The sequence below is a fragment of the Microcebus murinus genome, chromosome 9, assembly GCF_040939455.1.
Source record: "Microcebus murinus isolate Inina chromosome 9, M.murinus_Inina_mat1.0, whole genome shotgun sequence".
In the NCBI taxonomy this organism is placed as follows: domain Eukaryota; kingdom Metazoa; phylum Chordata; class Mammalia; order Primates; family Cheirogaleidae; genus Microcebus; species Microcebus murinus.
This window is the reverse complement of record NC_134112.1, coordinates 25,122,252-25,149,157: the sequence shown is the minus strand read 5'-3', so window position 1 is coordinate 25,149,157 and position 26,906 is coordinate 25,122,252. Positions and strand designations below refer to the sequence as shown.

Sequence of the window (26,906 nt, the reverse complement as noted above, 5' to 3'; positions counted from 1 at the left end):
TTGAACTCTATCACTTGCTGGTTTCCTCTGAGAGCAGACATATGCTTTGGTCAGAAACAGCATGGATATTGAAAGACTTCAGGGTGGCTTTCACAAGTTCACTTGGAATCTGTTGAACACAGAGAAGAAAATAAAAAACTTTTTTTCTGGGTTGTGTGGCATGGAATTAGAACTGTGGCCCCATTACAGCTATGATGGCTATGAAATCAAAGCTAAGCCTGAGGGGAATGAGATGTGCAACCCAGAGATGGGGATGAGGAGGTGAGGAGCAGCAGGAAAGGATGGATGATGACAGGAAGAATAGGGGGAAGGATGAAAAGGTCTACTAAAAACAGACCACATTCAATTCAAAGGGTGAACTATATTGAAACACTGTTTTCCTAAACAGTGTTTACTGACAATCTAAAAAGAAGGAAGAGGGGTAGAGTGGGGGCCCTCACAACAGCTTTATACTGGAGCTAATTAAATGTGGATCTCTGAGCTTCTGGTTCACTGATGTGAAGAAAGACTGACTGAAGACAGTTTTGACTTTTGAAGGGGGTTCTGTTTATATATATGTCAACATTTAGCTGAAGGTGAAAAGGTTAGTACTTGACCCAGGAAGTATCCATGTTTGTTTCAAAAATAGATCTGCTTCATAAATTTCTTCACCAGCCTTTTTTCCCCTCATTATGAACTTTGATTATAATAGAGGAGCTGTTATTTTAAATGGAATCAATGTATTAAATAGACATTGGTTAGGTAAAATTACACTCGTGGGAGAAACCAGCTACATGATAATAGAAAGCATTCACTTTTAGTCAAGAAAAGGCCCACCTTTTTGAAAATACACAGCGCCCTTCTTTTCCCCACACAAAATGAGCTAACTTTGCAGGAATCAACAAATTATAGACCAGCCAAATACATGGATGCTTAAGCATACTTGAAACTTGAATATATTTATTACAGACATCCTAAGACCCGTAAACTCTGCTCTGGATCACCTTACTCCAGGATCTCAGAGCTGTTCATGATTGTACAGGAAATGGGGAATATCATAGGCTCACAAAGGACAACTGATAAAACTCAGTGTAGTACTTCAGGGACATTAAAACATTGTGCGACATGCAAAAGACTATTCACGAATCACACAAAATATACATTCATTGTGCCATCCATCACATTAACAAATAAGCTGAAAATACATCATATCCAGCTAAGATAATTGTTGAAGGAAAAAGTTGGTTTAAATAATACCTTTACATTTAGAATAATCCAGCACAAATTTTAAAGGGAAGCTGGCCTCAGAAGAAAGGGGTAGGGATGGGGAGAGACTTAGCACAGGAAATCAGGTTTCTGAACCTTGTGCTTTGTAGGTCTTAACTAATTGAAAGAACATATTGAGGCTACTCTCTGAGGCATCTGATTGGGTTTAAATGAGGGAATGTATTATTTCACCTATAATCACATATAAAATTGTACCAGTTTTAAGAGTTTGCCAACCCTGTTTCAATTACCTAATCTAAACATTTCTAGAAAATCTGTATAAAGATAAATCTCTCAGGACAAAGTATTTACAACCAGCAAACTCACACACGAAATTGCATTAAATTAAGGGAAGAATTAATTGGGTAAACACATAGTGCATCTCTTCTTCATGAGCTTCTGGACTTTCTCCTTTCTCATCTCCTACTTTTAAGGGCAAGGTAGGGGTGAACTGTAAATATACAGTTAGATAAAAGAAGAGAGAGGCTTTCCTCTGGCATGTTTCTGCTGGCAAAGGGAACTATTTTCCAAAGGACATCTGAAGGAAACAGTAGGTTCTTTGAAAATTTCCTAAAAGTGGGAAAGATGTTAAGGCCCACCAGAAAATTGATGCTGGCACCCAATCTGGATTAAGAAGCTAACCCCTCACCAAGTCTCTGGTCCAGAATTCTCGGAAACACATTATCCTGACCAGAAGTTCCGCAGATAGGATCAGAAAGGAAGAAAGAGACTGTAAATGAAGGAAAGATAAGCTAAGAATGTGCTTTGAGTAAGAAGTCCGAGCCCAAGAAGCCTGGACTGGGAATTCCGGGGCTGGGGCGGCCTCAGTGGGAGGTAGTCAGAGTGTCTGAGGTAGAAGACCCCGGGGAAGGAACGCAGGGCGATGAGCTGGACTTCTCTGAGGATTCCTCGGCCTTATCGTCGCTTCCAGGCGGGGTGGCAGGAGAGATGGGCAAGAGCCCCTCCTTCTCGCGTTTCTTCTGCTTCATTCGGCGGTTCTGGAACCAGATCTTCACCTGGGTCTCGTTGAGCTGCAAGGATGCGGCGATCTCCACCCTGCGCGCGCGCGTCAGGTACTTGTTAAAGTGGAACTCCTTTTCCAGCTCCGTGAGCTGCTTGGTAGTGAAGTTGGTGCGCACCGCGTTGGGTTGACCCACGTAACCATACTCTCCAACTTTCCCTAGTGCAGGGTAGGAAGCGATGAGATGAAAAGGTAAAAAATTTTAAAATCGATATGAGATCCCTTAACACGCTTCAGAGCAACATTTAGGTAGAGGAGAAATCAAGAACATCTCAACAGAAACCGGGCTGTGGAGGGTGAGTGATGAGGTGTAAAGTGTTAACCTGAAGTCAACCATTAGCGTGACCAGACCAGTGATTAATGGAGCCTGGAGATATTAACAGAACACTACCACCACGACCACCACCCCACACACTTCCTACTTCCCGAACATCTAAAATCCTTTGAAAACACACCAGTCCCTTAGGCTTCTTTGCCCCAGCACACCTTGGCACTCTCCCCACGAGCTACAACACTAATCGGAAGCAAGAACCTTCTTTAAAAAATCATTATTAATTTTCCTTAGAAGCTAAGCATACCAGCTCCTTCCAAATTCATCAAGGAGCATCTACCGGCAGGCAGGACTGACCTGTTTTGGGAGGATTTCTTTTGACTTTCATCCAGTCAAAGGTCTGCGCTGGAGAAGACGTCTCAGACGCAGGCGAGCGACAGGCTTCTTGGTGGCTGGCGTGGAGAGGGGACAAGGAGTTATTATACGTGGCCAGGGCCAGGCTCTGATGCTCTTGTCCATATGAGTGGTGAATGTACTGGGGCGAGCCCACCGCGCCCCCAGCATAACCCTGGTGGTGGTGGTGATGCTGGACCATGGGAGATGAGAGATTTCCAGTGTAAACAGCGGGAGCGCATGGGGGGTACCCACCACTTACGTCTGTTTCCTGATTTAACGCATAGGGGCTATAAGGCGCACCAAAGTTCTGCGCGCCATAGCTTGGACCACAACTCGAGTGGGAGTAGGACACCCCCAGGTTCCCGGAAGTCTGGTAGGTGGCCGGCTGGGTATGGTGAGGGTGGTGGTGGTGGTGGTGGTGGTGGGGCGAGTTGATCTGCATCCCCCTGCCCACTAGGAAGCGGTCGTCGCCGCCGCAGCTGTTGGCACTGACCGCGCACGACTGGAAAGTTGTAATCCCATGGTCGGATGGGTAGGCTCGCGCTGAGCAGGTCCCGGAGTCGCCACTGCTGAGGATGGGGTATTCCAGGAAGGAGCTCATTCTTGCATTGTCCATCTGTCACTGAGTGACCGGGTCCTGCGAAGCCCTGGGTGACCGTGCCAACTTTCTCACTTCCTCCATGGGGCCGGAGAAGAAAAATGATATGAATGTACAGTGCGCAAGAGGGGGGGCGGGAGGGCGGAGGGCGCTAGGGGAGGGGCACGTGACTTTGTCAGCCAATGGCTGAGCCTCCTGCGAAAGTTTGCCGGCTTCAGCGGTGATGGATCACCGTTTCAGTGGCATTTAAATCCCCGGCGCTCCTCCGTCTAGGTGACGCGCAGTCGCCCCCCCAGGCAGCTGCGGCGGCGGCAGCTGCTGCGGCTGCAACGGCAGATTCGGAGTGCTGGGGCAAAGGAGAGCAGAAGCTGCCCTGCGCGCGCGCCCGACTCCGCTCGCCCCCCCCCTCCAGGAGGTGGGGGCTGAGAGGCATCTCCCGCTCCTGATCCTCTCCCCACCATGCACAGAAAGATGAACTGGCAAGAGGTGAGAAGGGAAGAGGGCTCCTGGCTTTCTCGGGGCGGAAATCAATGGGCCACAGCTCGCTGGGTGGCCACAAGGACACCGGCCGAGGCTGGAGCGCGCCGAGCAGGGAGGGTGGGAATCCGGCCGACACTGCGCCCCAGGCTCCCAAGGTGCTTCCACTGTTGTGAGGCCCTGCTGTGAGGCCGTGCTGTGAGGCCTTGAGGCTCTGAGATGCACAGAGAACGATGGCGGAGGGCGAGGCTGGGCCACCGGCTCTGCAAGCTCCGAATGGAGAGGGAAGTGCGCAAAGGGCTGGCTGGGAGGAACCCGGGTGGGCGTGGAGGAGAAGAGGGCAAGAAACGAAACTTCCCTCCTCCATGGTGGGTCTCTTAAGCCTTCTCCCCACAATCCCGGCTCACTATTAGCATGGCAATGAGGAGCTTCTGTAATTCGACCCTCGGGGGCGGAAGGGCCCAGAAACAGAGCTGCCTGGAAAAGGCCGGTGGTGGCCCGGCTCTTCTCCGCCCCCCTCTCCCCTAGCTCTCCGCCCCTTCCCCCCCCACCCCAACCCCGCTCAGCTTTGCACCCGGAGTCCTCAGGGACCTGGAGCTACTCGGCTGCTGGATTTTGAGGGGTAAGAGGCGGGGAGAGAGATGACGCTAGCAGACGTGGCCAGCGTGGGGGCCGAGCTGTGCGCTGCAGGCCATCTGCTGGCTCCCCAAGCCCCTGGAGCCTGCGCGCTCCCGCGCGGGCCTCAAAGGCCCGAACCGCAGCTCCGACAAAGTGCGCTGAATTACCCCCTCCACTTTTCTCTTCTTCTGGAGGGAGATATTAGGAATGGGAGAGCATCCTCTTGCCACCACCCCCAGTTCTACTGCACGTCTGGAGTGGGGGGTAGGGACTGGCGGGGGGAGGGGGGCAGTGGACAGATGGCTAATGGTGAACAGGACACTTTCCTCTTCCCCAACGACACCTCCTCCCCTTTGTAACTGGCTGTGTAGTTGCTTGTGTGAACCTTTAACTCCCCAGGGAGACATGTGCAAGTCTGAGCGTCATCCCAGGCCAGGGGTCCTGTTCTCCATCACCCTTTTTCTACCTGATGCTGATGGGGTCATTAATTGCTGTTTACTGTTAGGTTTCATGTCAACCCTGGGCTTGTAGAGAGAAAAGGCCGAACAGACACCAAGAATCGATGCAGTCCTAGGTAGGAGAAATCCAGAGATCATCCAAGAAACTTTGCAGCCAATGCTGTATAAATTTTACTCCAACCATGTGTACAACACTGGAATCACAGAGATGAAATTTATAGTGAGGATTGTATGGGGTTTAGGGTTCCCACTCCTCTCCAGCCTTCCCTCCCCTGTTAGAAAAAGGAAGTTTTGCTGGAGGCAGGCACATTTCAAATGCGTTAGTCACCCCTTCAGGCGTCTGTGTTCTGTTCTCTACCTGTAGAAGTTCCCCTCAAACCTGTTCCCTTAAGAGGGAAAACCCATGCAGACCTTTGACTTTGGACTCCCTCAGTAGTAATCAAACATTTTCCCCAAACATTTCCTTTTGGAATGGTATTTCTCTGTGACCTTTGACCCATCCCTAAACATGATGAAGAAGGAGCACGGGCAGGAAAGTTCCCCCCTACCCCAAATTCAGCTCCTGGGAATCCTCACCCAGGAGAAGGGAAGGCAAGGCCGCCCTCCTGGAGGCGGCTTCCTTGGGAGCGCCAGGCCGCCAGCGTCCGGGAGAGAAGAGGCTCCTGTGGGGGAGGGGGCAGGATGTGTGCCGGCAGGGCAGGGACTGTGCTGGCAGTGCGGGCGATCCTCTGTCCAGGCCGAAGCCACTCGGTACATTCTCCACCCTCCGCCCCCCTTGCTTCATTCCTGTACCTTTGTTGGCCTTCTCTGCCGGAGTTTGCGCGGCCCCCTCGGCTGCCCGGAGCCTGCCACAAAGCCGGCCCCGGGCCTTAGCGGCTCTCTCTCCGCTGTTAGTTCGCAGCCTCCCTGCACCTTTCCTGCCACCTCGTTCTCTCCCAGCCTCTTTTCCGGGACAGCCTGGGCGGGGTGTTTTTCTTGGGATCTTAAGCGTGCACTCACACACAGGACCGCAGGCATACAAGCCGGCGACTGTCCCGCCTCCGCGCACTGCTCCCGGCTCCCGCAGGCCAGGAACTCGCGGCCGAGCCGGCTCTGCCTGGGCTGGCCGCCCAGAGCGCCGCTCTCCGGGAGCCGCTCACAAAGGCAGCCTCCCCTGGCCTCGAGCCCGCAGGCTTCCGTAGCTTGGTTCCTTCCCCACCCCCCACTCCCCCACCCCCAAGAAATCCTGGGGGCCATTCCGCGGTGTAGGAGACCCTTGGTCCTCTGGGCAAGTAGGCCAGCGCTCCAGGACTCGAGCTAGTCTCTTTAAATGCCCTGGCAGAGTGGGTGAAAGGGGAGCTTGGTCACGATTATAATGATCATCTGCAGGCAGCTCGCTTGGCTCAAAGCGCCTCTTTGAGGTCTCTTCTACTAGAAAGAAAAGGAGCGAGGAGGAAACAAAACGCCACCGAGGCCGGGAGGCTGTTCATGGCATCCGCGGCTCAGCCAAGCTGTTGTTTTAAAAGAGCAATAAAAATGAATTATGACTAAACGCCTTCTAACTTAATGCTTTCGGACGGGGATCCCCGGCAAATACGTAAGAGGATTTTTATTTGTGCATGTGTTCCTGCAATTGATCTCTTTGATGACATTCTCATTCATAGAAAGCGTTTGATTTATGAGCGTAGGACAAATCGCATCCAGGAGCGGCGCAGCCCTGGCAGGGCCCGGACGCCCTGCTCGGGCGCTGAGCCTGTGGCCGGAAACCGACCGCAGTCCCCACACCCTTCAGCGGGTGCTGGGATTTAGCTGGTGAAGGGGTGAAGGAAGATAGGGAGCAAACAAGAAAGATTGCAATTTCATTGTAACCTCCAAGCCTTTGCCGTTAAGAGCTGGCTTCTTAAATCAACCCGCCCTACACACATGTTGCTTACATGCTTCGTTTTCTCACGGTAAGTAGCGATCAGAACAGAGCTCAGAAATGGAAAGATAAATATGGGGAGACGTTAAGAAAGGGGGAAAAAACAGAACAACCCAGTAACACACCCTAGATCACATTTTATTGATATTTCATTTAAAGTGCTTTTACTCTTTCTCTCTCTAGAAACTGGGTTAATTTATAACCTGGGGTGAAGAAACACTCTTTTTAAAATTTCAACTTCCTAACCTGACAAAGCTTTAATGAACCATTATTAGCAATGTAAACAGATTTAAGAATGAAATATTGATTTTTCTGACCCTGAAAAAAGAATCTTAGAATGACTGAACCAGAGGATTGGACAGAACCTTTTCTGAAATGCATTTTCCAGCCTAGTAACCATTGTTTTGTTTTATTTTTGTTTTTTTTCTATCTTTTAGGTCTGTTTTGCCTGAACCCATCAACAGCTGGGAGATTAATCATCCACACTGAGAATGTGCAGGGATTTGTGGGGAAGGGAGTTGAAATGTAGATGTTTGAAACAAACGTGTATAAAAGTGTATAAATAAATGAGTTGTTGATAACTTAGTTATTGACCTGGACACTGGTAGCTTGTTAAAGAAACTCCATGTTACTCATTCCTGAAGTTGGGGGTTTCTGTAGGCACTTTATTTCTCTACTTTCAAGAGCTTGGGCTTGGCCCAAATCTTAGGCTGCCCAATCTTGTTTCTATTACCAATTTTAATCTATGGCTTGAACCTGTACACTGAAAACCAAATCCATTCCTTTAAAAAATAAATAAATAAAATAAAAACAAAACAAAACAAAAACATTTGTCAGAAGCCCTAGCCATTTTCTGGCTTTTTTTTTTTTTTTTTTTTTTTTGCTGTCTATTGAAGACTTTCAACATGCCGCCTTAATAAATATACTAAAATTGAAAAAGAAGATAAATTATGACCAGAATTTTATTTACCAAGTTAGCCTAAAAGAAGAAAAAGAAACCGTTAAGAGCCTTGAGAAAGAGGGGGAGAAAAATAAGAAAGCTACTTATAGCAAAGGAGAATTTATTCTACCAAAAATACGCATGACAATGCATCCTAGTGTAATACAAAAATAAAAAGAAAGTGAAGATACAATTATATGATCACTTTCTTGCAGGCCTCATATATTGCTCTTAGGAAATCACATAGAGGGTTCTTGGATTAAGTTTAAAACAACTGAAACTCTCAAATAATCTGTAAGAGATGGCTCTGAAACCGGATCAGGGGAATCACTAAACAAAATCCTCAGCGTTTTAAGGAGGGAGGGGGTAGGTCAGGAAGAAAATAAAATAAAAATCAACTCTCAGAATAAAAGAAGGCAAAACCACCTGGTCAAGGGGGGTTTATGTTTTGTGATGCTTTGTTTTGCTTTAATGTTTTTAGTAATTCAGATGCTGCAAGTCGATTGTGGTGAGTGTGTCTGTAAAAAAGTCAAAGCTGTCAGCTGAAATATCTACGGGACTGTCGAGGGAACCGGGCAAACTGGGCGAGACTGCATCTGAAAGCTGCAGGCAGGAATCTGTGGAGAAAACGTTAAAGTCCTGCAAAGAGGGGACCTCGAGGGCCTCGGGACTGTCATTGTTTAGGCCAGCTCCACAGTTCTGGCCCATTGTTGACAAGCAGTTAGGAACAGTGGGTGACTGGTGCTGAAAATGTTTCAGATTTTTCTCATTGCTGGTTAAAGGCGAAACTGGGAAACTTTGGGAGTCGCCATTGTGTCCATTGGGAGCCTGCTGCTGAGAGAGGGCATTTTGCTGAAAAGTGTAACCTTCCCTCTCCAGAAGGGCCCCGGAGACGCCAAGGGCTTGCTCAAACAGCGACTTCTCTTCCTCGTCCTCCTCTACTTTCTCGGAGTCCTCGAGGCTTTTAAATTTCCCTTCGCTGTTTTGGTTCTCCTTGCACTGGGTCTGCCTCTTGTGCTTCATCCTCCGGTTCTGAAACCACACTTTCACTTGTCTCTCAGTCAAATCCAGCAGCGCTGCAATCTCCACCCTTCGGGGTCTGCAAAGGTACTTGTTGAAATGAAATTCTTTCTCCAGCTCTAAAAGCTGCGTGTTGGTGTAAGCAGTTCTCAGGCGCCGCGATCCCCCGCCGCTGCCATCGGCGATTTCCAGGGATTCTGCGGAAAGGGAAACCAACGAGAGACACACGCACAGTTGGAGGTGGTGGGGTCTGAGCGGGGTTATTCCACTGGAGAATAAATATAGCAGAAAAGATCAACTGCAACAAAATGGCCGCCCCTGGATGCACTGGAGCTATTGTGCTGCCTTTCCTGGGAGCCCAGCCTGGGGAGACCCCATCTCCTCCACCTCTATCAGATTCATGCCTGTAGCTCCCCCCAACCTCTTCATCCGGGAGCAAACTTTATATTAGCCACAACACAATTTATAATTAATGCATCAGCTGCTTAGCTGAGCAAGAGCGATCTATCACTCTTCATTACTGTCAAAAAGCCAAACTCTAGGACAACTAGACAAGAGGAGGTCAGTTCCAACTCAAATAAATCATCCCACATTACACAAGTTAGGGAAAGTTCCCCCCCCCCACTTCTTAAAAATATATATCTCATTGTGGAGCATAGGATCCCCTTTCCTCTCCATCAAACCCACTCCTGAGCCCACAGGGGCAGGGAAAAGGCAACCAAGCACCTCTCGCTCTCCCCCTTCTCTCCCAAGCCACGCTCCCCTCCCCCAACCACCGCTCTCGGGGCAGCCCAGAGAGGGAACAGGGTCCTGGGGACCTGGGGCCAAGTCTTTGGACTGACCTTTGTGGCTGAGGCAAGCAGGGCCGGTGGTGGCGGTGGCTGCTGTGGCAGCAGCCGGCGGCAGCGCGGTTTTCTTGGCCGCCTTCTTCTCCTTCATCCAGGGGTACTCCGGTGGCTGCAGGGCGCCGGCGGGCACCGGGCTGCCGCGGCTGCCCGCGGGGCTCGGCTTGGGGCGGCCGCCAGCGCCGTGGCGAGGGTGACTGCCCGGGTTCAGGCTGGGAATGGTCTGCTCAAAAGGAGGAGGAATCAGTGTCGAGTGTGAAAGCGTCGAGGTCTTGATTGATGAACTTTGAAATGTATCAGCGACAGGGGGAAAAGATGTCAGGCACTCAGCGAGCGACGGCTGGCTATTGATAAAACCAATCTCTCGCTCAAATTCGTAATTCATGGCCTTCTCCTTGGAGCCCCCTCGGAGAAAAAGTTCCCTCTTTTGGAGGGGCTTTGGGGGGGCAAGACCCAGGAAAAAGGCGAGCGCGGTGGAAAAAAAAATCTATCATAGAAGATCGCTGCTGGGGTGTTTTTTTTCTAATTCACTGATTACAGCCGTATGGGGACCGCGCTACTATTAAACTATTGAATTCATGGAGACAAGGTTGAAATTGGACCGAATTGGCTGTCACATGATTGCTTCTGCCCAATGACAATTTGGGCTTTAATCAAAAGAAGCCACTGTCTGTTTGATTGATCCAAAAAAGTCGGGAAGGAACGCCTCATTGGGGGCCAGCGAGGCTTTATTTACACTTTTTTTTTCATGGCAAAAATACATATAGTGGGTGTGGGTGGGGATGCCCCGGAGTGCGTGGGGGCGAGGGTGCCTGCCCACCTCCTGATCAGCGAGGATCTGGCGTGTCGGGAGTGGATGCGAGCGTGAGCCCTGCCGCCGGTCCCGCCGCCGGCTGCCCTCTGCCTCCCCCGCACACCCCGCGCATTGTTTGGGACTGTCGGGAAGACGCCTCGCACCTCACAAATCATTTAAGCACCTCAGTCTGACGCCTGCAGTCATTAACAAAGTAATCCATTAATCTTCAAAGTTTTGACACCGGAGGGCCCAGCATCCCAGCCACATAAGTTCTGTTAAGGCAGGAGGAAGGAGCAGAGGGAGAGAGGAGATGAGAGAAGGAGGGAGAGATGGAGAGATGGAGAGAGAAGAGAAGAAAGATTTGGGGGGGCATTTCCGTTTTCTTTTCCTTTTCCTCCTTCACTTTCTCTAAAACCAGTTCCTGGATCTCAGTCTTTCCCTCTGTCTTTCCCTCTTTTTCCTCTTCTCTCCTTTCCCCCTCCCTCTCTCCCTTCTGTCCGCCTCTCCTTCTCCCCACAGCCCCTCGCCCCCCTCCTAATGTCCAGCCTGGAGTCTGCGCCCCCCGGGCCATTGTTAGCCAGCTATTCCCCGGCAGCTTTGCATCTGCCTCCGGCGGGAAGCGGAAAACGGGAGGAGGCTCTCGAAGCTTCCCGACCTTCCTGCGCCATCAACTTCTCAGGAGTGGCTGGAGAAAGATAGATGCATGAGCCAAGAGAGACAGCAACCCCAGGTCCATGTGTCCAAATCCCCGTAGCCAGGGCGGCGGCCAGCCAAAGAAATGCTGCCCCGAGCGGGCGAGTGCGGCTCCTGGCATTCTGGGTTTCATACCCGTAGGGCTCGGGTGCGGTGAGTATTTCCGTGTTCCAGGAAGTCTGTTGGAAGTTACCAGCAGGGAAGAAGAGGCTTCCTTCTCTCTCTCTCTCTCTCTCTCTCTTTCTCTCTCTCTCTCTCTCTCTCTCTCTCTCTCTCTCTCTCTCTCTCTCTCTCTCTCCCTCTCTCCCTCTTTCCTCTACCTTTCTTCTGCTTGTCCTTGTCGATCTGGTTGGGGGCTGGTTGGTTCAGATACAGCAAGCAGCAAGTGCTCCCTGGCAGCCCAAATCCTTGGGCTCCCACACCTTCCGGATCCTTGGGCTGCAGGGATGTTTGCACCCAGGTTTTGTTTCGGGAAATAGCACTGCAGGGGAGAGGAGGTGACACAAGGAGGAATTATAAAGGTTCTTGTTCTCCTTCATTCTCTCTTTTTTTCTCTCCAATTCGGAGACTTGAGACTGAGTGCATCTTGGATGGTGCTGGAGGGTTCAAAAGATAACACATTTAGGTACCAAGCAATAACTTTTTAAAAAATCCACCAAGCCAGAAAGGGGGGAGAAGGCTGAGAGAGATAGACCTTAACCTATCTCTTTTGCCCCCCAAACCCTGAGGATGGTGATTCGCTTTTGCTTCCTTTGAAATGGACCAAGTGATCAGACTCCCCCAGGCCAGCAGGCATCAGTGGCAGGAAAATAAATCATTCTGATGGCCAGGGAGAGAGGTTGGCAGGGGAGAAAAATCTATGTAGAAAACAAGAAAGACTGACTCCATCTCTGAGGCTGGTATCAAAGGAGGTTTGGGGTTGGAAATTAGATATAAAGTGGCCTACATCGATGACTAGCCCAGAGCATTGCCTTACAGATAGGGATGCTATTTTGGAAAATGTGAGGTTTTTCAGTTTTCTTGCTTTTATTCCAAACAAAGCTCTGAAGGAAGTCTGGGCGCGATCAATCTTGCTCACCAAAAGCCTTGACAGCTTCTGGCCCTTAAGAACACATTTCAGCTTCGAGCTCTTTCCAAGATCAAATGTGGCTGAGCAAAGAGGAGAGCAGGAAACGCAAGTAAACAAGGAAAACTAGGCTTTTAAAAAATATTTTTTGGCAGTGGAAAGGGTTATAGGGCTGCTTTTAGGAAAGGCGTTGTGTGGACTCTGGGATGGTGGCTTTTGGCATTGTTTTTAGCAGAAAATATTGAGGGGTTAAGGGAAGGGGGAGTTGCAGAGCAAGCAGCACTGCCCCATATCTCTGAGGCTTTGTCAGGGGCTGCGTGGGTGAGAGCTTTCTGCCTGCCTCAGCCGCCTTAATTCAAATACCATCTGGAAGAAAATGCTTTTCTCTGACCACTCAACACTAAAATCTTCCCCAAATCTATTACTTTAACTCAGGAAATATTTTAATAAGGATTTCTTTTTAATATCTAGGAAGCTGGGGGTGAGATCAATATTTTTTCTTTGAAAGCCAAAATGAATGTCTTGACTGGCAAGATCTGGGAAATCATATTAGAATCTCATTTAAAAATCTCTGCCCTGAGGGAAGGAGAAAGCCTCCAAACCATTCTTCCCTCAGCTAAAGAGTAGATTTCAGAAATGGGTTCCAATAGTGGTATTCCTGAAAGGTTTTCATCCTTGGGTGGAGATCTCTCTCTCTCTCCTCCTCCCCTCCACTCCACCCTACTGTTCCTTATTTTCCCAGGTAATGTTATACTCTTCTTTAAAATGATTACTTAAAAAGAAGACTCCTGTATCTGCTCAGCGTGAACAACCAAAAGGCGGAAGCTCCAGTCCTCACAAAGACTGGCTGTCCAGCCTCTGCATTTATGAGGTGCGCGCCATATTTCAGAAGGGAGGTTGGGGTGGTGGTGGGGGGAACAAATCCACCTTTTTCATAGTCCAAATTCTTTAAAAAGAAAGAAAATATATATATCAGGGGACTCAGGACAAATGCGGGGAAAGCACTTCTGGGTGTGAGAGAAACACTCAGCTCTCCAGAGCGCCTGGCTTTGCATCCTTTTTCTTAAAATATGAGGAGGTTCCCTAAAAGCAGCTCGTGGGAACCCAGTAGATACCCAGCTATGGCTTCAGTGCCTGCTTCTAGGGACCATTTGAGGGAGCTTCTCAGGGGGAAGACAGAGGCCGTGATGATGGATATTTTGAATTGCGAACAAAATGGCGACATTTTCCACTTCTGCCTCTGAAAGATACAATCCAGGGAGAGTGGGGTTTATTTCTCACGTCAGATGCTCCCGATCCCCGGACGAAGGCAGTTCCTCACTTCCATCTCTGAGCGGGGTGATGATGGGGATGCAGGTCTGAGGTTTGCATTTTCTGAGTGCGGTTCCTTCTCCGAGCCATTCTTCAATCTTAAAATGAGAATATTTCGCTTTACTGTGCCTGCCTTTGCCTCTACCAGCCAGTCAGTAGCAGGCAGCCCCATCTTAAATCCAGGGGTGGAAATGTAATATTTAGCTCCTGTAGCATCAAATGAAAGAAGTACTTATAAAACTACATTTTTATTAGAAAGATACCAATCTCCTCACTCTCCCCCCCTCCCCCTGGGGTCATAAAAAGAAAGCAGGGAGGGAAAGAGGAGAGGAAATAAATCCAGAGAATGCCAAATACTAAATTCAGGAGGAAGCTGATGCTGGGATTCGGGCAGCACAGGGAAGGGCTCACAGCCCTCCTCTTGCTGGAGACCTGAGCGAGCCTCAGTCCGGTTCAAACTGCTTCTCTCCGCGTACGGATCTTAGGAGCCTTTCTTTCCTCCTGGCGCGATACTGGACTGCGAAGCATCCCCGGAGGAGACCAGACGTCCGACTGCTCCTGGAAAGTGCTCGGCATCCTCCGCGCGGACAGCTATTTCCCGAGTTAAGGCGCTGGCCGGTCCACTTGGACCCGAGGAAGAGCGTGGAGGAGAAGACCGCCCCGCGTTATTTCCCGGCGGTGCTGCTCGGCACCTGTGAGCTCCCCGCTGCGCCTGGGGCCCGGCTGCCTTTGTTTCTTCGGCCTACAGCTCCGGGCAGCCCCTCAGCCCTCGGCCTGCCTCCGCAGCAGCTGGGAACCAGGCAGCCCAGCGGGCCGGCGGCAAGACGTTCCCAGAGCTGCCGCCGCCAGGAGCCCCAGCCGCCGTCCGGAGAGTTCCAACTTCCAGGCGAGCCGCCTGGCCAGGCCCCAACGCCGGCCGGAGCCGGTGGGCTGCCGCGCACAGCCTGCTCCGCCAGCGCGCCTCTGCCTAAATTCCACGCAGACCCTCATCTGGGGCCAAAGAACCCCTTCTAAACACGGATATTATTCAGAATAAAAACTTTATTTTTTGTTTTGTTTCTCAGAATGTGAGCAGCAAGGATTGTAGAACTCTCAAAACAAATCTAGCATTTTTCACGTTTACAGACTGTTTTTTCATTTTTGCCGGATGTTACAAACCTAAACCACTGTTTTCAAAAGCTGGATCCTATCTGGTTTTATTGCATCATTACCGTTTTTATAAAGGAATTATATTTCCCTTTCAAATAAAAAAATTTCTATGTACGCCAACACACCATTGAACAAAAGGCCCAAGAACCCTTCTGAACAATCAGGGTACAGAATTTCTTTAATATAAATACAAACGGATGGGGATAAATAATATTTAAAACTTAGATTATTCAATGCTTGCAAAAAAATATAAATAAATCTGACTGTTCACCAGCATACACACACGGAAAGACGTACACTTAATCATCCTTGCACAGGGAGCCCCTGTTTCAAAGCGCCTTTGATTTTTTTTTTTTCTCGCTCTTTACAAGAAGTGCAATTTAAAAAAACTAACAATTAAAAAAAAAGTAATCGCTTCCCCTCGGGAGCCATAATGTACGAACAAATTCACATTGAAAACTCGACTAGAAAATTTGTTCATATACCCTGTTTCTGATCAAAGAGTGGAGAAGGTAAAGGGTGCAGGGCCAGCGGCCAAGCTAGGGGCGGGAAGAGATAAATATCGCTACTGATACTGACAGCCATTCCAGCAACCAAGATTGCTACGTCACATAAACTATAAAAACGCGTTACCAAAGTGGGGGGAGGACGGGGAAGGGAGTTGGGGGGAGCAGAGAGGAGAGAGAAAACGGAAGGGCAGGAAGAACCTTAAAAAAAAAAAAAAAGCAACCAAAGAAGAAAGGTGGAGGGGTAGGGGGAGACTCTCCTGGCGCGTAGCCCCGAGCCCACCATCACAGGTGGGTGAGCTTGGGCGCTTCCTGAATTCTTCCCTGAGAAGGATGGTGGGCGGTAAGGTCCGTGTAGGTGGGGTGCGGCTCCCCCGGCCCTGGCCCATGGTGGTGGCCGCTTCCCAGCGGCCCAGCGCTCGCGTAGTCCATGGCGCCGGAGGCAGCGTGGGGGAGGTGAGTTAGGCCAAAGAGGGCAGGCCCAGAGTTGCTCATGGGTTCCACGTAGCTGCCCCCCACGAAGACGGGGCTTCCCTGTAAGTGTGGGGTCCCATAGCTGCTGTTGCCCTGCAGGCCATGAGCGTGTGGGTCATAGTCAGGGGTGCCCCCTGCACCGCCCCCCGCCGCTGTGTTATAGCGCTTCTGTGGAGGTGGCGGGGGCGCGCAGCTGGGCAGAGGCGCAGGGTAGGAGGCAGGGGGCAGCCCGTAGGCGCCCTGGGGAGGCTTAGAGAAGGGCGGGGGCGACTGGGGTTCATATGGGACGCTGTTGACCAGCGAATGCATAGAGTTCAGATAGCCGCCTGCGCCAGGAGGCACGGGACTGCGACTTGGGGACTGGCCCCCTGACGACGTTAGCATGCCCTTGCCCTTCTGATCCTTTTTGTACTTCATGCGGCGATTCTGGAACCAGATCTTGATTTGGCGTTCGGTGAGGTTCAGCAGGTTGGCCATCTCCACCCGGCGCGGCCGGCACAGATAGCGGTTGAAGTGGAACTCCTTCTCCAGCTCCACCAGCTGCGCGCTCGTGTAGGCCGTGCGCGCGCGCTTAGATGAAGCCTGCCCAGGCGGGCTCTTGTCGCCAGCGCAGCTCTCGCCTGGAGGACATAGGTGAGAGGAAGAGCGGCGTCAAGGACTGCCCTCGGCCCCCGCCCAGCCCCTGACCCAGCCTGGCCCCTACTTCCCCCAGGCCCCAAAGAGCCAGCCCTCCTTTTGTCCCCACCCAGAGAGATGTAGGAACTAGGTGCTTTCCTCCCTCCTGGTGGGAGAAACAGTGCAGGTAACTAGTCCCTCATTCAGCCAAGGACCAAATCATAGGCTTCTCCACAGGCATAGCACAGAAAAGCAGGAACCACAATTTACTCTTCTGATCTATATTTCCTTTGTGGAGCTATTAACTTTCTGACTCATATACTGATCTTTTGGGTCTATCAGACAACAAGCTCCCAGTGGGCAGGTCTCACCATCTTTATACCCTTCACAATAACTGAAATATGGGACACTTTAGGTACACACTCAAAACCTTCTTTCCCTCCCTCACTGTCTGACTGAATGATTAGGCAGTAGCTTCAATTTATTTCTGTCTACCCACAGAAGATGGGTAGAGTAGAAATCCCAAACTGAAAGGCCTTCTCTGCCCCACGAAAGAGATCCCACTGAAGGTATTCATTTCTGGTGAGACACCAGAAATGGTCTAGGCCCCTCATGCTGGGTCTTATTCATTAGGGTTCTTTATGTCATCAAGCAGCCTTCCTTAGCTCCCAGCTTCTGCCCACTGATCTTGTGCCCTCCTGGTAGCCTTGGCCTCCCAAATCCTGGCTTTGGAGGTCCAAGATGCTCAGGCCCAGAGCAGAGCACTAGCAACTGGAGAATGCAGGGGCAAAGGTAACCAAAATGCTAGGAAGCCCAAAGCCTGGGGCCTTTCCTCCATTGGAGTCTGGTTCCAGGAGGCCCCATGTGGTTCCCATTAGGATGACAAGTCCTCATCCCCTCTCCCAGAAGATCTCTGGCTGCTTTAATTGTACTAAGTCTGAGCAGGGTCTTCCCAGAGGTAAGGCAGCCACTCCATCTGCTGGAGCAAAAAAATTGGCTCTGATTATAGGCGAAGCATTGATTCTGTTTTGAAGGGTGATTAGACCTGCTTTTATTCTGCCACACTTCAGTATGGGGAAGATGTCACTATTTCATTAGAATAGAGGAGCTGTACTAAAAAGACAGACAGTGGCGCTCAGGTTGATTCTGCCTAGAGTCCTAATTCCAAGAGTGGAACAAAAAGGGGTTCCAACTGCATTAGGCCCCACTTGCCCTTGCAAATGTCCAGAGAGACTCCCATCAGGTCTCTGGGGTTTCCCAGTCCACAAAGATCTACCACCTCCCTAAGTTGCAAAGACTCTGAAAACCTTTTTTCTTGGGGGTGGGGAGAGTAAGAAGCAGTGAATTCCTGGAAATGTTCCAGCGCTCCTAGACTATGCTGGATGTGGCAGCAAAGCAGCTTGGGGTCTGGGAACCAGGCCAGAGAACCCTCCTCCAGAAGGCACTCCTTTACCTGAGCTGGAGCTGCTGGTTTTCTGCTTTGTGTTTTGCCGAGACTCTTTCATCCAGGGGAAGATTTGTTTGGCCACGGTGGGCGAGTTGAGCAGGGGGCTCTTGGCCGCGCTGGCGGGGGCGGGGTTGCCGCTGGCATTCTGAGGTGGGGAGACAGAAGAGGGGGGCGGGGGCGCGGCAGGGGTGGGTGCTGGGGGCTGCGGCGGGGGCTGCGGCGGCTGTGGTGCGGGGGGCGCGGCCTGGGGCGGCGGTGGGGGCAGGGGCGTCTCGCCCAGGCCTGGGGGCTGGCTGGGCGGGCCGCTGAGGGTGCGCAGGCACGCTTCGCTCAGCTCGTGCGCCTTAGGGTGGCCCCCAGCGCTGGCGGGCGACTGGAGAGAGCAGGCGGGTCGGTGGTACTCGCCGTCGGCGCCCAGAGCGGCGGACGCCGGGTACGGCTGCTGACTGGCATTATAAGGGAACCCGTTGGCTGCCTGGTAGGGGTAGCCACCGTAGATCGCCGAGCTGTCGTAGTAGGTCGCTTTTTGCATCGCGTTGTTTCACGATCTTGATCGCACACTCTGACAGGGGCTTGACACCCGTGAGGGCGCACATTGGCACGCCCCCGCGGTCACGTGACGCTCCGCCGCCAATGGCCGCCCCGCGCAGACCTGGGGGGGGGGGTGAGAAGCGTAGCGCGGTGAGGGCTCCGCGCAAATCCATCTTACTCTCAATAGCTAAGTGACATGAAAGCCATAAAAGAAAAAGTGGTCAGCAATATTTAGCAGCACGACTTGGCCCCGGGCGCAGGGAGCTGCGCTATAAAAAGCCGCTGGAATTTACTGGCAGCTACAAATATTTGCTTAACTTGCGTCTGGAGTTGGGGGATTTTCCGGGGAGAGAGAAGGAGAATGAGTGAGGGCTGGAAGCTGAGTCTTGGGAGTCGGATGTCCAAACGGAGAAAGGCCTGACAGGCTAGAAAGCAACAGGGTTGGGATCCTTCTTTTCCAGAGAAGAAGAAAGTTGGGGTGTCCCTTTCTCTCCGCTCTTTGGCCTACTCCAGAGAGCCTCCCTCTGCGGATCTTGGGGAAGGGGCAAGGAGGCAAAGGGAGGGATGCTTTGGGTCGTCAGTTTTGTCTCCGCTTTAGGACTCTTATTTCCCAGAAAAACGGGGTGACTTCCCATCTAGCCCTTTCTTGGACCTTCCTGCCCCCAAGAGAGGTTTGCACAAAAAAATTTCAGACAATTGCCCTATTGGACTATGCTGGATTTCAGAAGCTGAGGCTGTTAGGCAGTTAATCCACCCTTGTTCAGGAATATGACCCATCTCTGCCAAATGAGCCCCTTGTGGCCAAGGAGGTGGGGAGAAAAAACTCTGGGTGGAACACATTGTGTGTGTGTGTGTGTGTGTGTGTGTGTGTGTGTGTGTTTAGAGGGAGGGACCAACAACACCTCATCCAGCAAGTCACAACTCAAATCCTGGACAGTTCTTTACTCATTTACTCCTTTCCTATTTCTCAGGCACTTCCAAGCAAGCCCCCCCCCTTTCCCCTAGTTACAGAAGACCCTCCTCAGACCCTCCTGCCTTGGACCTTCTGAGGTGCTGTTATTCAGGGCAACTATCAAATTCTACCTGTTAAAACATGATGGATTAGAGAAAAAAACAACCCACCAGGAACCTGAAAAACCAGCGTTCATCTCCATGACCACGGCTTGAACTCTCCTTCCAACTTAACGATAATAGGTTCTGTCTTAGAAACTGCTATGTAATTTGATGTATGGGGGTCATTTGGCTCCGGACTAGGGACGAGGGATGGAAGCACAAGCCATAAAATCTTGCCGAAGTTCCCTGATCTTTGTGTGCTGTTGTTGTTGTTATTTGTTACTTGGCCTATTTACCTGTTCCAGAAACACCAAGTAAAGGATAACATTGAAAATCTAAAAAACAATTGAAAACCATCTCAGCTCTCTTTTATTTAGAAATCAGTTTGCAGAAGTGAATTCTATGTTTTCTTTTTGTTGTCAACCTTTGCATGGTCAACCTCTGGTTCTCAGCACAGAAAAGTTCCATTTAAGTTTCATATATTCTCTCTCTCTCTCATGTTAGTTCCTCTGACCACTGAAGATAATTATAATAACAGATTCATGAAGAAAATGTTTTTACATTTCATGTCCCAACTATGTGCATTGAGTACCAGAGTTATTCCAGTTTTCAAGGAATATCAGATACTTTAAAAAAAGATAATGTATTGCATCTATGATCATAATTTCATCTTTAATAATGGTTTCCTTTAGATTTCATTATTAAACGAACAATCTAACATCTGGAAAACAGACAGAATTAATTTTCAAGAACCTCAATTAAAAATTACAGCATCCTTTATCCTGAGTTTTTGTGCATTATTATGAGCCCTGAAATATTGTTTCTCTTTTGGAAATAGATCAGAAGCTACAGATACCACGATCAAAAGCAAATAAAGTATAAAATAAAATTTAAAACTGACTAGCAATTTCATGTCTCAGTTTCTTTTTCTTTCACTGAAAACAGTTCCTATTACATTGGGCAGTGTTAATGTCTGCCATTATAAATTTTTTAGATACCAGGCTTGTGTAAAATAAAACGTCAGGTTAAGAAAATTACTCTAGACACTTGAACAGCAAGATATTAGATAAAACAAAATTAAGTTGATTTTGAACATGCAATATTTCTAGTGACTTGCTAATCCATTATCACAGTCTATACCAGCCAGCTGCTTACTTAAGCCTTTTCATCAAGCTGTGCATTGTCTTGTAAAATAACAAAAATATCTTTGAAAATGAAAGAGTATACAACAGCCTCATAAACTTAAAATACAATTCAACTCTGAGATCCCACCAAAGCCTTTCCTATTGTTTGAGGGTAGCAGACCACCACCTTGGAACTCATGTCCCCCCCCCCAACCTAGCCCCCAAAGTTTGCAACCTAGTAAAGAAGTTGGCGATTTGCCAGCCAGGAAACTTTGCTTTGTACCCCCAAGCAAAGGCCGGGGACAGGGGGAGATTCCTCCACAAAGATCTGTTTCTGGACAATAACCCCCAGGTACAAGAGCTGCAAGAGAGCTGAGGAGGCTAAATTGAGTGCAGGAAGCAAGCCCCTATTGTCTCTCTGGAAGATATGCCCAAATTCAACCTCCTTCTTTCAGAACTCCATCCCTCTTTCCACTCCCTCCTCTTCCTCCGCCTGCCCTCACCCCAAATTTGAGCGGGAACTTGGGGTAAGAGTCCCCGCGTCCCCTTCCTCAGCCCCCCAACCAAGAAAAGTTGAAGCTGGGCTAGAGGAGATGGAAGAGGTGGGGGCGGGGATGGGAAAGCGGCCTGAACTCTAAGTGTAAGGGTATCAGTCACTGCCGAGAAGGAAGCTCCGGCTTGTGAACTCTTCTTGAACCGAGATTTAAGTCTGCAGCCATAAATCACCGAGACGTAAACTCCGCCATTCAGCGCTGAGAGCGGCCGGTTGTGGCCCTGCTTACCTTAACTTCTGACGAGCGGCGTGAGCGCAGGCTCGGGCACGGGCTCCGGCCCCCGGCCCGGTCGGTGGCCCGGCCGGGTCCCCTCGGCGCGGGATGGGCACCGACCCTCAGCATCAGCCGAGACGCCAGGCAGGCAGGAGACCCCGAGGCCCGGACACCGCCGCGCAGAGCGTGGCCGCCTCGCTGCTCCGGCACGGCTTGCCCAGGGCAGACTGGGGCGGCTTGGACCCCCCCTCCCACCCACCCCACCCACCCCTCCCCCACACCCCCGCCCCCTGCCCTTCCCGAGGGCAGCAGCCGCGGCCCGGAGATAAGCGCTAGCACGGCACCCGGCTCTGCCTGGGCTAGTGGCACCGACTTGGGTATGTTTCTTATGAATATTACACGCAGAGCAGCTCTGGGGGGGCAATGGGGGGTGCTGGGGCGGGCGGGAGGGGAGACTAAGGCTGCTGGGGAAGCGCGGGCCGACGTGGGGGATGGGACTGAAACGAGGGGAGGGACCCGAGGTGGGGGGAGCTCCTCAGCGGCGGGAGGAGGGTATCCTCCCCCCACCCCCAATGTCCTCCCTCTCTTCGCTCCTAGGCGTCACTAAAGTCCAGGAAAATTATGCTAATGAGGACAAAAGGCTCTCACAAAGGGGATCTCTTGCCGGGCCTCTATTTCTTAGGAATCCTTTTGAGAAACCACGAATCTGCTCTGGACATTTCCAGTTGTGGGGCGAGGGGAAAGAGAGACAGGAGAAGTTGAGTTCCCCAGACTTTGGACAGTTTACCTCACCTGCCAACCTCAATCCAGGCACCCCAAAGCCGATCTGTGGGGAGACCTGGATAAGGCTTTTCTCCAGAGATCTCCCCAAGAGCCAACTGGGCTGTCTTTGGTTATATTTTTCGGCAGAAGTGGCTGAAATCCTGGCAGCCAGGAGGGAAGTGTCCTGGGGTAGATGTACATTTGTCCCAGCAGCGAAACAGGAGGGCCCTGGCTCAGGTACACACAAGGGTGTCTAGAAACGCGGCTCTCCAGCGATCCTGTGCCCATTTCACAGTACAGACTCGCAGCTCGCCCACAGGGAAGACAGATAAAGCTCTCACTCCCACAGAAACCGACATCCATGATATACATATATATATGTTTTTTCTTAATTAGTGGGATGGAGGAACACTGAGCTGAGCAGAGGAAACGCACGGATTTGCCTGGTAATAGTGCTACAACTTTAAAGAGGATGGTTTCCCTCCCAAAGCCTCCCTCAGCCACCCAGGTTCAGAAGCAAACTCTGCAAGGGTTTGAGTGTGGCAAAAAGAGAGAAATGGAGATTTCGTGCAATTCTGAGGCGTCAACGGCGGGCCCTTCTCAAAGGAAGGTGTTAAAAATATAAGTAGTATGTTTAAACTGTCAGGGAGCCAAAGTGTCACCTTAGAGCAAAAACAAAGCCAGGGGAAAAGGGAGAAATCAAAAAGCACTCCGAGCCAGGGTGGCCTCATGCATACCAATGGTTTTTGTCATTTATGGCTGGGCAAGATTTATGACTCGGCGCCCCAAAGCTGTAAACAGAGCACAAAACAGCAAACACTTGCTCCTTATGGCATATTGCGGCGGAGCAACTTGAAAGGGGGAGCCCGGGCCGCGTAGGAGGCGAGAGCCGGCCGCACAAATCCGCGCTCCGTGGCATTTTCTCTTCAAACCTACCCAGTCGGATGTGGCATTTAAAGAAAGAAGGCGTGGGTCAATAATCAACCCGCACTTTCTCCTCCAAACTGCTGACGCTACTCTCACCGCCTTCTCAGCTAAGCCAGCTGCTAGAAAGGCCAGCTCTCCGTGAGAACCTCCCGGGGAGCGGACGGTCTGGGCCAAGGGGGCCAGGGCGCCCGGAATGCATACCTTTCCACTGGCGCCAAGACCACGCCGGGCAAAACGCGAGGACTGGACGAGAAGAGCCGCAGGAACCAAGGCAGATCTGGGGCGGGAGCTCAGCTCGGGTCAGGGCCTCTATCAACCCTCGACTAGGTGGCTTCTGGGCTGAGGGCCTTAGCTGGCAGAAACGGGGCTTCAACCTCAAGACTAGGATCTGGAGTCCTGGCACTCAGATTGCCGGTGCCCGGCCTCACGCCTCTCTGCTGAAATCCAAAGGACTGGCTTTGCAGCAAGAGCAGGCGAGATGATTTTAAAACAATAATTTATAGTGGTGGAAGGTTTTTGTTTGTTGGTGTATTTTTTTTTTTTAAGAGAAAATACCGCTTGTTAATTTCCACCTCCAGAAATTACCCGCTGCTGCTGCTGCCGCTGTGGGCGTTCTAGGCAAAATCCCTCGGCAGCTCACCCGGCTCCGCCAAAACCACCGAGCTTTGCAATACTGAGAGGACCCCTTGGCTCCCCCAATTCCCCAAAATCCTTGGTTCCCGATCTCTCATCCAAGGAGACTAGAAGAAAACATTTTTCAGCGCTAGAAGAATATTTGGAACAGCAAAGGTGCCTGTGGTGCCTTTCCACCATTCAAGGGGGTGTCCTCCTGAACGCGTCTGTGGGGGCCTCCAGCAGCTCCAAGGCTGTGCAGCCAGGGAGGAAGGTGAGGAATAATTGTGGGCAGGAAGAGGCATCAAAATCCCAAAATGGGGAGGAAAATTATTGAGGAATTATACTTGCCTGTGAGGGTGAGGCTGGCATTCTGAGAGTAGAAGGGAACCAGCCTTCTTTGATAACTAATAGATTAGCTATAATTGGAAAGGCTTTACCTCTTTCCTAGGAGGAAAAACTAGCCCAAGCTCTATGACTGTGGCTATTGGTTTCTTGCTGCTTCTCACTATTCACAATTTTATACAGAACCAGCTTGAGAGTTCATCGCTAGATATTTATTCAGCTTGCTGGCACTGAAGCGACAATAAAAAGATGCCTCTAACAAACCTCTATTCCCTCTCTCATTCTTTCTAGCGAAACTATATTATTTATGAGTCTTTAACTGGGTCAAAAATGCGCCAGAACTGGGTCATAAATCATATGAAATGCTGACAAGTAATTGAACAGCAATTAAAGCTTACATTTTATTTCCAAGGGGTGTTTTAGAGCACTTGAAAGGGCCTCAGTTAAACATGGTTACTGCCGAGGCCAGCATGGGGGAGGGCAGAAGGGCCCTTTCCTTCTGGGAAAGTAAATCCCACTCAAGTAGGGGAAGCCTGATTTGATTTTTTTTTTCCAAGTACAGAAAGAAATAAGATTTTTTAAAAAGTCAAATGGGCAAATCCGATTTCTGACTTGTAGGCATCCTTTTTCCTACTCCAAGGAGCAGAAAAAAGTGAAGTTTCCTTCCCCTTTCCAGGGAGTTTTTCACTCTTCCCAGGAGTGTGGGGTCCCCAAAGCAAAATTAGCTTGGGCTTTCCCAGTAATTTGGAAGCATACAGTTTAACTTTCATCTGCCTCCATCCTGGCTACAGCTCAGTTTTTGGGACTGTAAAGCTGGAGAGATGTCTGTCTCTGCTTCCTGAGGACTTTATGTCCAGACTTTTCTCCCACCCAGGGTGCACGGGCCAGTTCTAAAATTCTCCAAACATGCTGTGGACATACAGGGAGTGTCCGGACTAAGCACGCTGGTGAAACCTAAATGCAGCCTCAGCTTGGCTCCCTCCTTTCTCTGTCTCCTGAATGTTAGAATAAATGAGCTCAGGCATCTAGTATGCTCACCCCCACCCCAAGGCTCTCCTAGATCTGAACAGTCTTTCTCTATCCCTCCTGAGGCAGAGGGTGCTCGGGAAATAATGGGTGAACGCTCTGATCTGGTACCAGCCCTCCAGTCCAGTCTGGCTCCCTGGGTCTGGCTTCTTCTGTTCGGTTTATGGGAAAACATGCTCCGTAACCCAGCACTGAACAAAGTGTCTGGAAGCATCATCAATAAAATGGCAGCACATCTACACATTTCCCTCATTGATTTCCCTCTTCCAGCTGCTCAGGCTGCTCCAATTCTCCATCCCTGGTAGAATAACACCACCTACCTGGGAGAAATTTCCCTTTTCACCCACCCAGTGCCCATCTCCTCCAGGCGATTTCGCCTTGGGAGCTTCAGTGCTGCACCTCGCTTCAGTGCAGCCCCCAGGCTTCAGGACCCTCTCTCTGCCTGAGGCTCAGCTCCTCAGACTCCAGCCCTGCCCCGCTGCAGTGGACAAAGCCACCCGTGCACCAAAGGCCATGGGGGCCCACCTAGTAGCCTCCAAGTGCCCCCCTCCTTTATTCCCCCAACACTTTCCAGGGAATTAAACTAAGAGTCTGAGTCGCTATTGGAAATCTTTCAAACGGTTTCGATTCTAAAAGAGAAACAAAGGAAGAGAGAGGCTGAGGGTCCTGTCCATGAGCCAGGGTCTCCTCCCCTGACCTTTGTCTCTCACAGCCATAACTCACTGTAGATATGAACAATCAGCGGAAATACCTTAAAATAAATTCCATCCTCCTGGTGTGGCCTTGAGTCCCATCGGTTAGCTCTTAGCTCTAGCTCGCCCAGAACCGTTCCATGAGTGCTGAAAACTGCAACCAGCTCAGAGAGCGCTCTCCGAGAAGGAGAAGGAGGAGGTGGGTGCGTGGGGGTGGAGGGGGAAAGCTCTGGCTCTGTAGAGAATCTAGAAAATGTAATCACAGGAGAAGCCTGCCTGGGTCTCCGCTCCAAATGCCACAATAATGCGCTGTATTATGTGCTCACGTGGTCATACGTCAACTTAAATCCTTTTATTTGAAATAGGGAATCACTGAAGGAACTAGGTTTCCAAGCAGAACATTTAGCTCTGGGGGAGGAGAGGGGAGGATCCCTGACCAACAGTCTGTAAGAATTTTGTATAAGCAGTAGGATGCTGCCCTCCCCCCGCCCATGTATGCCATATAAGACCGTTTATTTCCACTTATATTTCTTTACACATACTCCAAACACAAGGGAACAGCAATGCTATCCATATTCTTAGAGTCCACTTAACTTTCCTTATGGTCTCCTGCCCACAAACAAGCTGAATCCTGCATACCCAAGCACCCCAGTCTCCTGTGGCCCACAGGCCAGCATATCAAAAGGCAAGGGCCAGGCCCAGAATTGACTGGCCTGGTCAGAGACTTCCTCAGGCCTGCCATTGTATGGAGTCTACTAACACCCACACCATACACCACAGCCACTGGAGAAACCAAAAAGACCCATAGTTACCTGACAAAAGGTTAAGGCATCTCCTCCAAGTCCAGCTGGTTTTGTTCAATGGGAGCCCACTAGGAAAGATGTGCTTGGCTATAGAATGGTTAAGTGAGGATTTTACAAAGTCTGGAAGTACCTAGTGCCCTGGCCAAAGCTGTACTTACGCATTTCCTTAGTGCATAGCTGAGTGATACATGAAATTATAGGTTTCTAAAGATGAAAAATGTCAGGGGAAATGATCTAATTGTCTCTGCTAGAGAAAAAAAATGAACCAACCTTCACTGGAGTCCCTTAAGTTAACCTACAAGACAACCTGGGACTCTTCCTACAGGCTGGTCTATCCACCCTCCCCTAAGACAATCCTAAATCCATCAGCAAACTCTCCCCCCAAGCCCCTGCCAAGTCTCTGCAGAAACATCAACTG

At 50.4% G+C, this 26,906-nt stretch overlaps 3 protein-coding genes and 1 long non-coding RNA gene across 5 annotated transcripts in view; 1 reads left to right on the top strand and 3 right to left on the bottom strand.

The window, feature by feature from the left end:
- Nucleotides 1-937: 937 nt before the first annotated feature.
- HOXA1 (homeobox A1) lies at nucleotides 938-3,612 on the bottom strand. The gene is made up of 2 exons (XM_012773400.3): nucleotides 2,895-3,612; nucleotides 938-2,425 (listed from the first exon to the last, which is right to left on the bottom strand). The coding sequence occupies exons 1-2, from the start codon at nucleotides 3,547-3,549 to the stop codon at nucleotides 2,070-2,072; spliced, it is 1,011 nt and encodes a 336-aa protein (XP_012628854.1). The 5' UTR covers nucleotides 3,550-3,612; the 3' UTR covers nucleotides 938-2,069.
- Nucleotides 3,613-3,731: 119 nt separating this feature from the next.
- Nucleotides 3,732-7,582, top strand: LOC105875919 (uncharacterized). Its single transcript, XR_001156187.2, has 2 exons — nucleotides 3,732-4,017; nucleotides 7,422-7,582. It is a non-coding gene; the product is annotated as an uncharacterized LOC105875919 (long non-coding RNA).
- A 305-nt stretch (nucleotides 7,583-7,887) lies between these two features.
- HOXA2 (homeobox A2) lies at nucleotides 7,888-10,390 on the bottom strand. The gene is made up of 2 exons (XM_012773356.3): nucleotides 9,787-10,390; nucleotides 7,888-9,141 (listed from the first exon to the last, which is right to left on the bottom strand). The coding sequence occupies exons 1-2, from the start codon at nucleotides 10,172-10,174 to the stop codon at nucleotides 8,402-8,404; spliced, it is 1,128 nt and encodes a 375-aa protein (XP_012628810.1). The 5' UTR covers nucleotides 10,175-10,390; the 3' UTR covers nucleotides 7,888-8,401.
- Nucleotides 10,391-14,669: 4,279 nt separating this feature from the next.
- The window catches only part of HOXA3 (homeobox A3), a 45,029-nt gene continuing 32,792 nt past the window's right edge, over nucleotides 14,670-26,906 (bottom strand). For both annotated transcript variants that reach the window (XM_012773361.2, XM_012773363.2), the window contains 2 exons: nucleotides 17,853-18,498; nucleotides 14,670-16,404 (listed from right to left, as the gene is read on the bottom strand). In XM_012773361.2, coding sequence (XP_012628815.1) covers nucleotides 15,596-16,404; nucleotides 17,853-18,378 — 1,335 coding nt within the window. In that variant the 5' untranslated portion in view covers nucleotides 18,379-18,498 and the 3' untranslated portion in view covers nucleotides 14,670-15,595. The remainder of the gene's footprint in view (nucleotides 16,405-17,852; nucleotides 18,499-26,906) is intronic.

Bases quoted from the DNA above. Each gene is read 5' to 3' on its own strand.
- HOXA2 (XM_012773356.3), bottom strand. From the start codon at position 10,174: ATGAATTACGAATTTGAGCGAGAGATTGGTTTTATCAATAGCCAGCCG. The intron at 9,142-9,786 runs GTCAGTCCAAAG...CCCTTTCCGCAG, and splicing joins TGCTTGCCTCAGCCACAAAG to AATCCCTGGAAATCGCCGAT.
- HOXA1 (XM_012773400.3), bottom strand. From the start codon at position 3,549: ATGGACAATGCAAGAATGAGCTCCTTCCTGGAATACCCCATCCTCAGC. The intron at 2,426-2,894 runs GTCAGTCCTGCC...ACCCTGCACTAG, and splicing joins AAGAAATCCTCCCAAAACAG to GGAAAGTTGGAGAGTATGGT.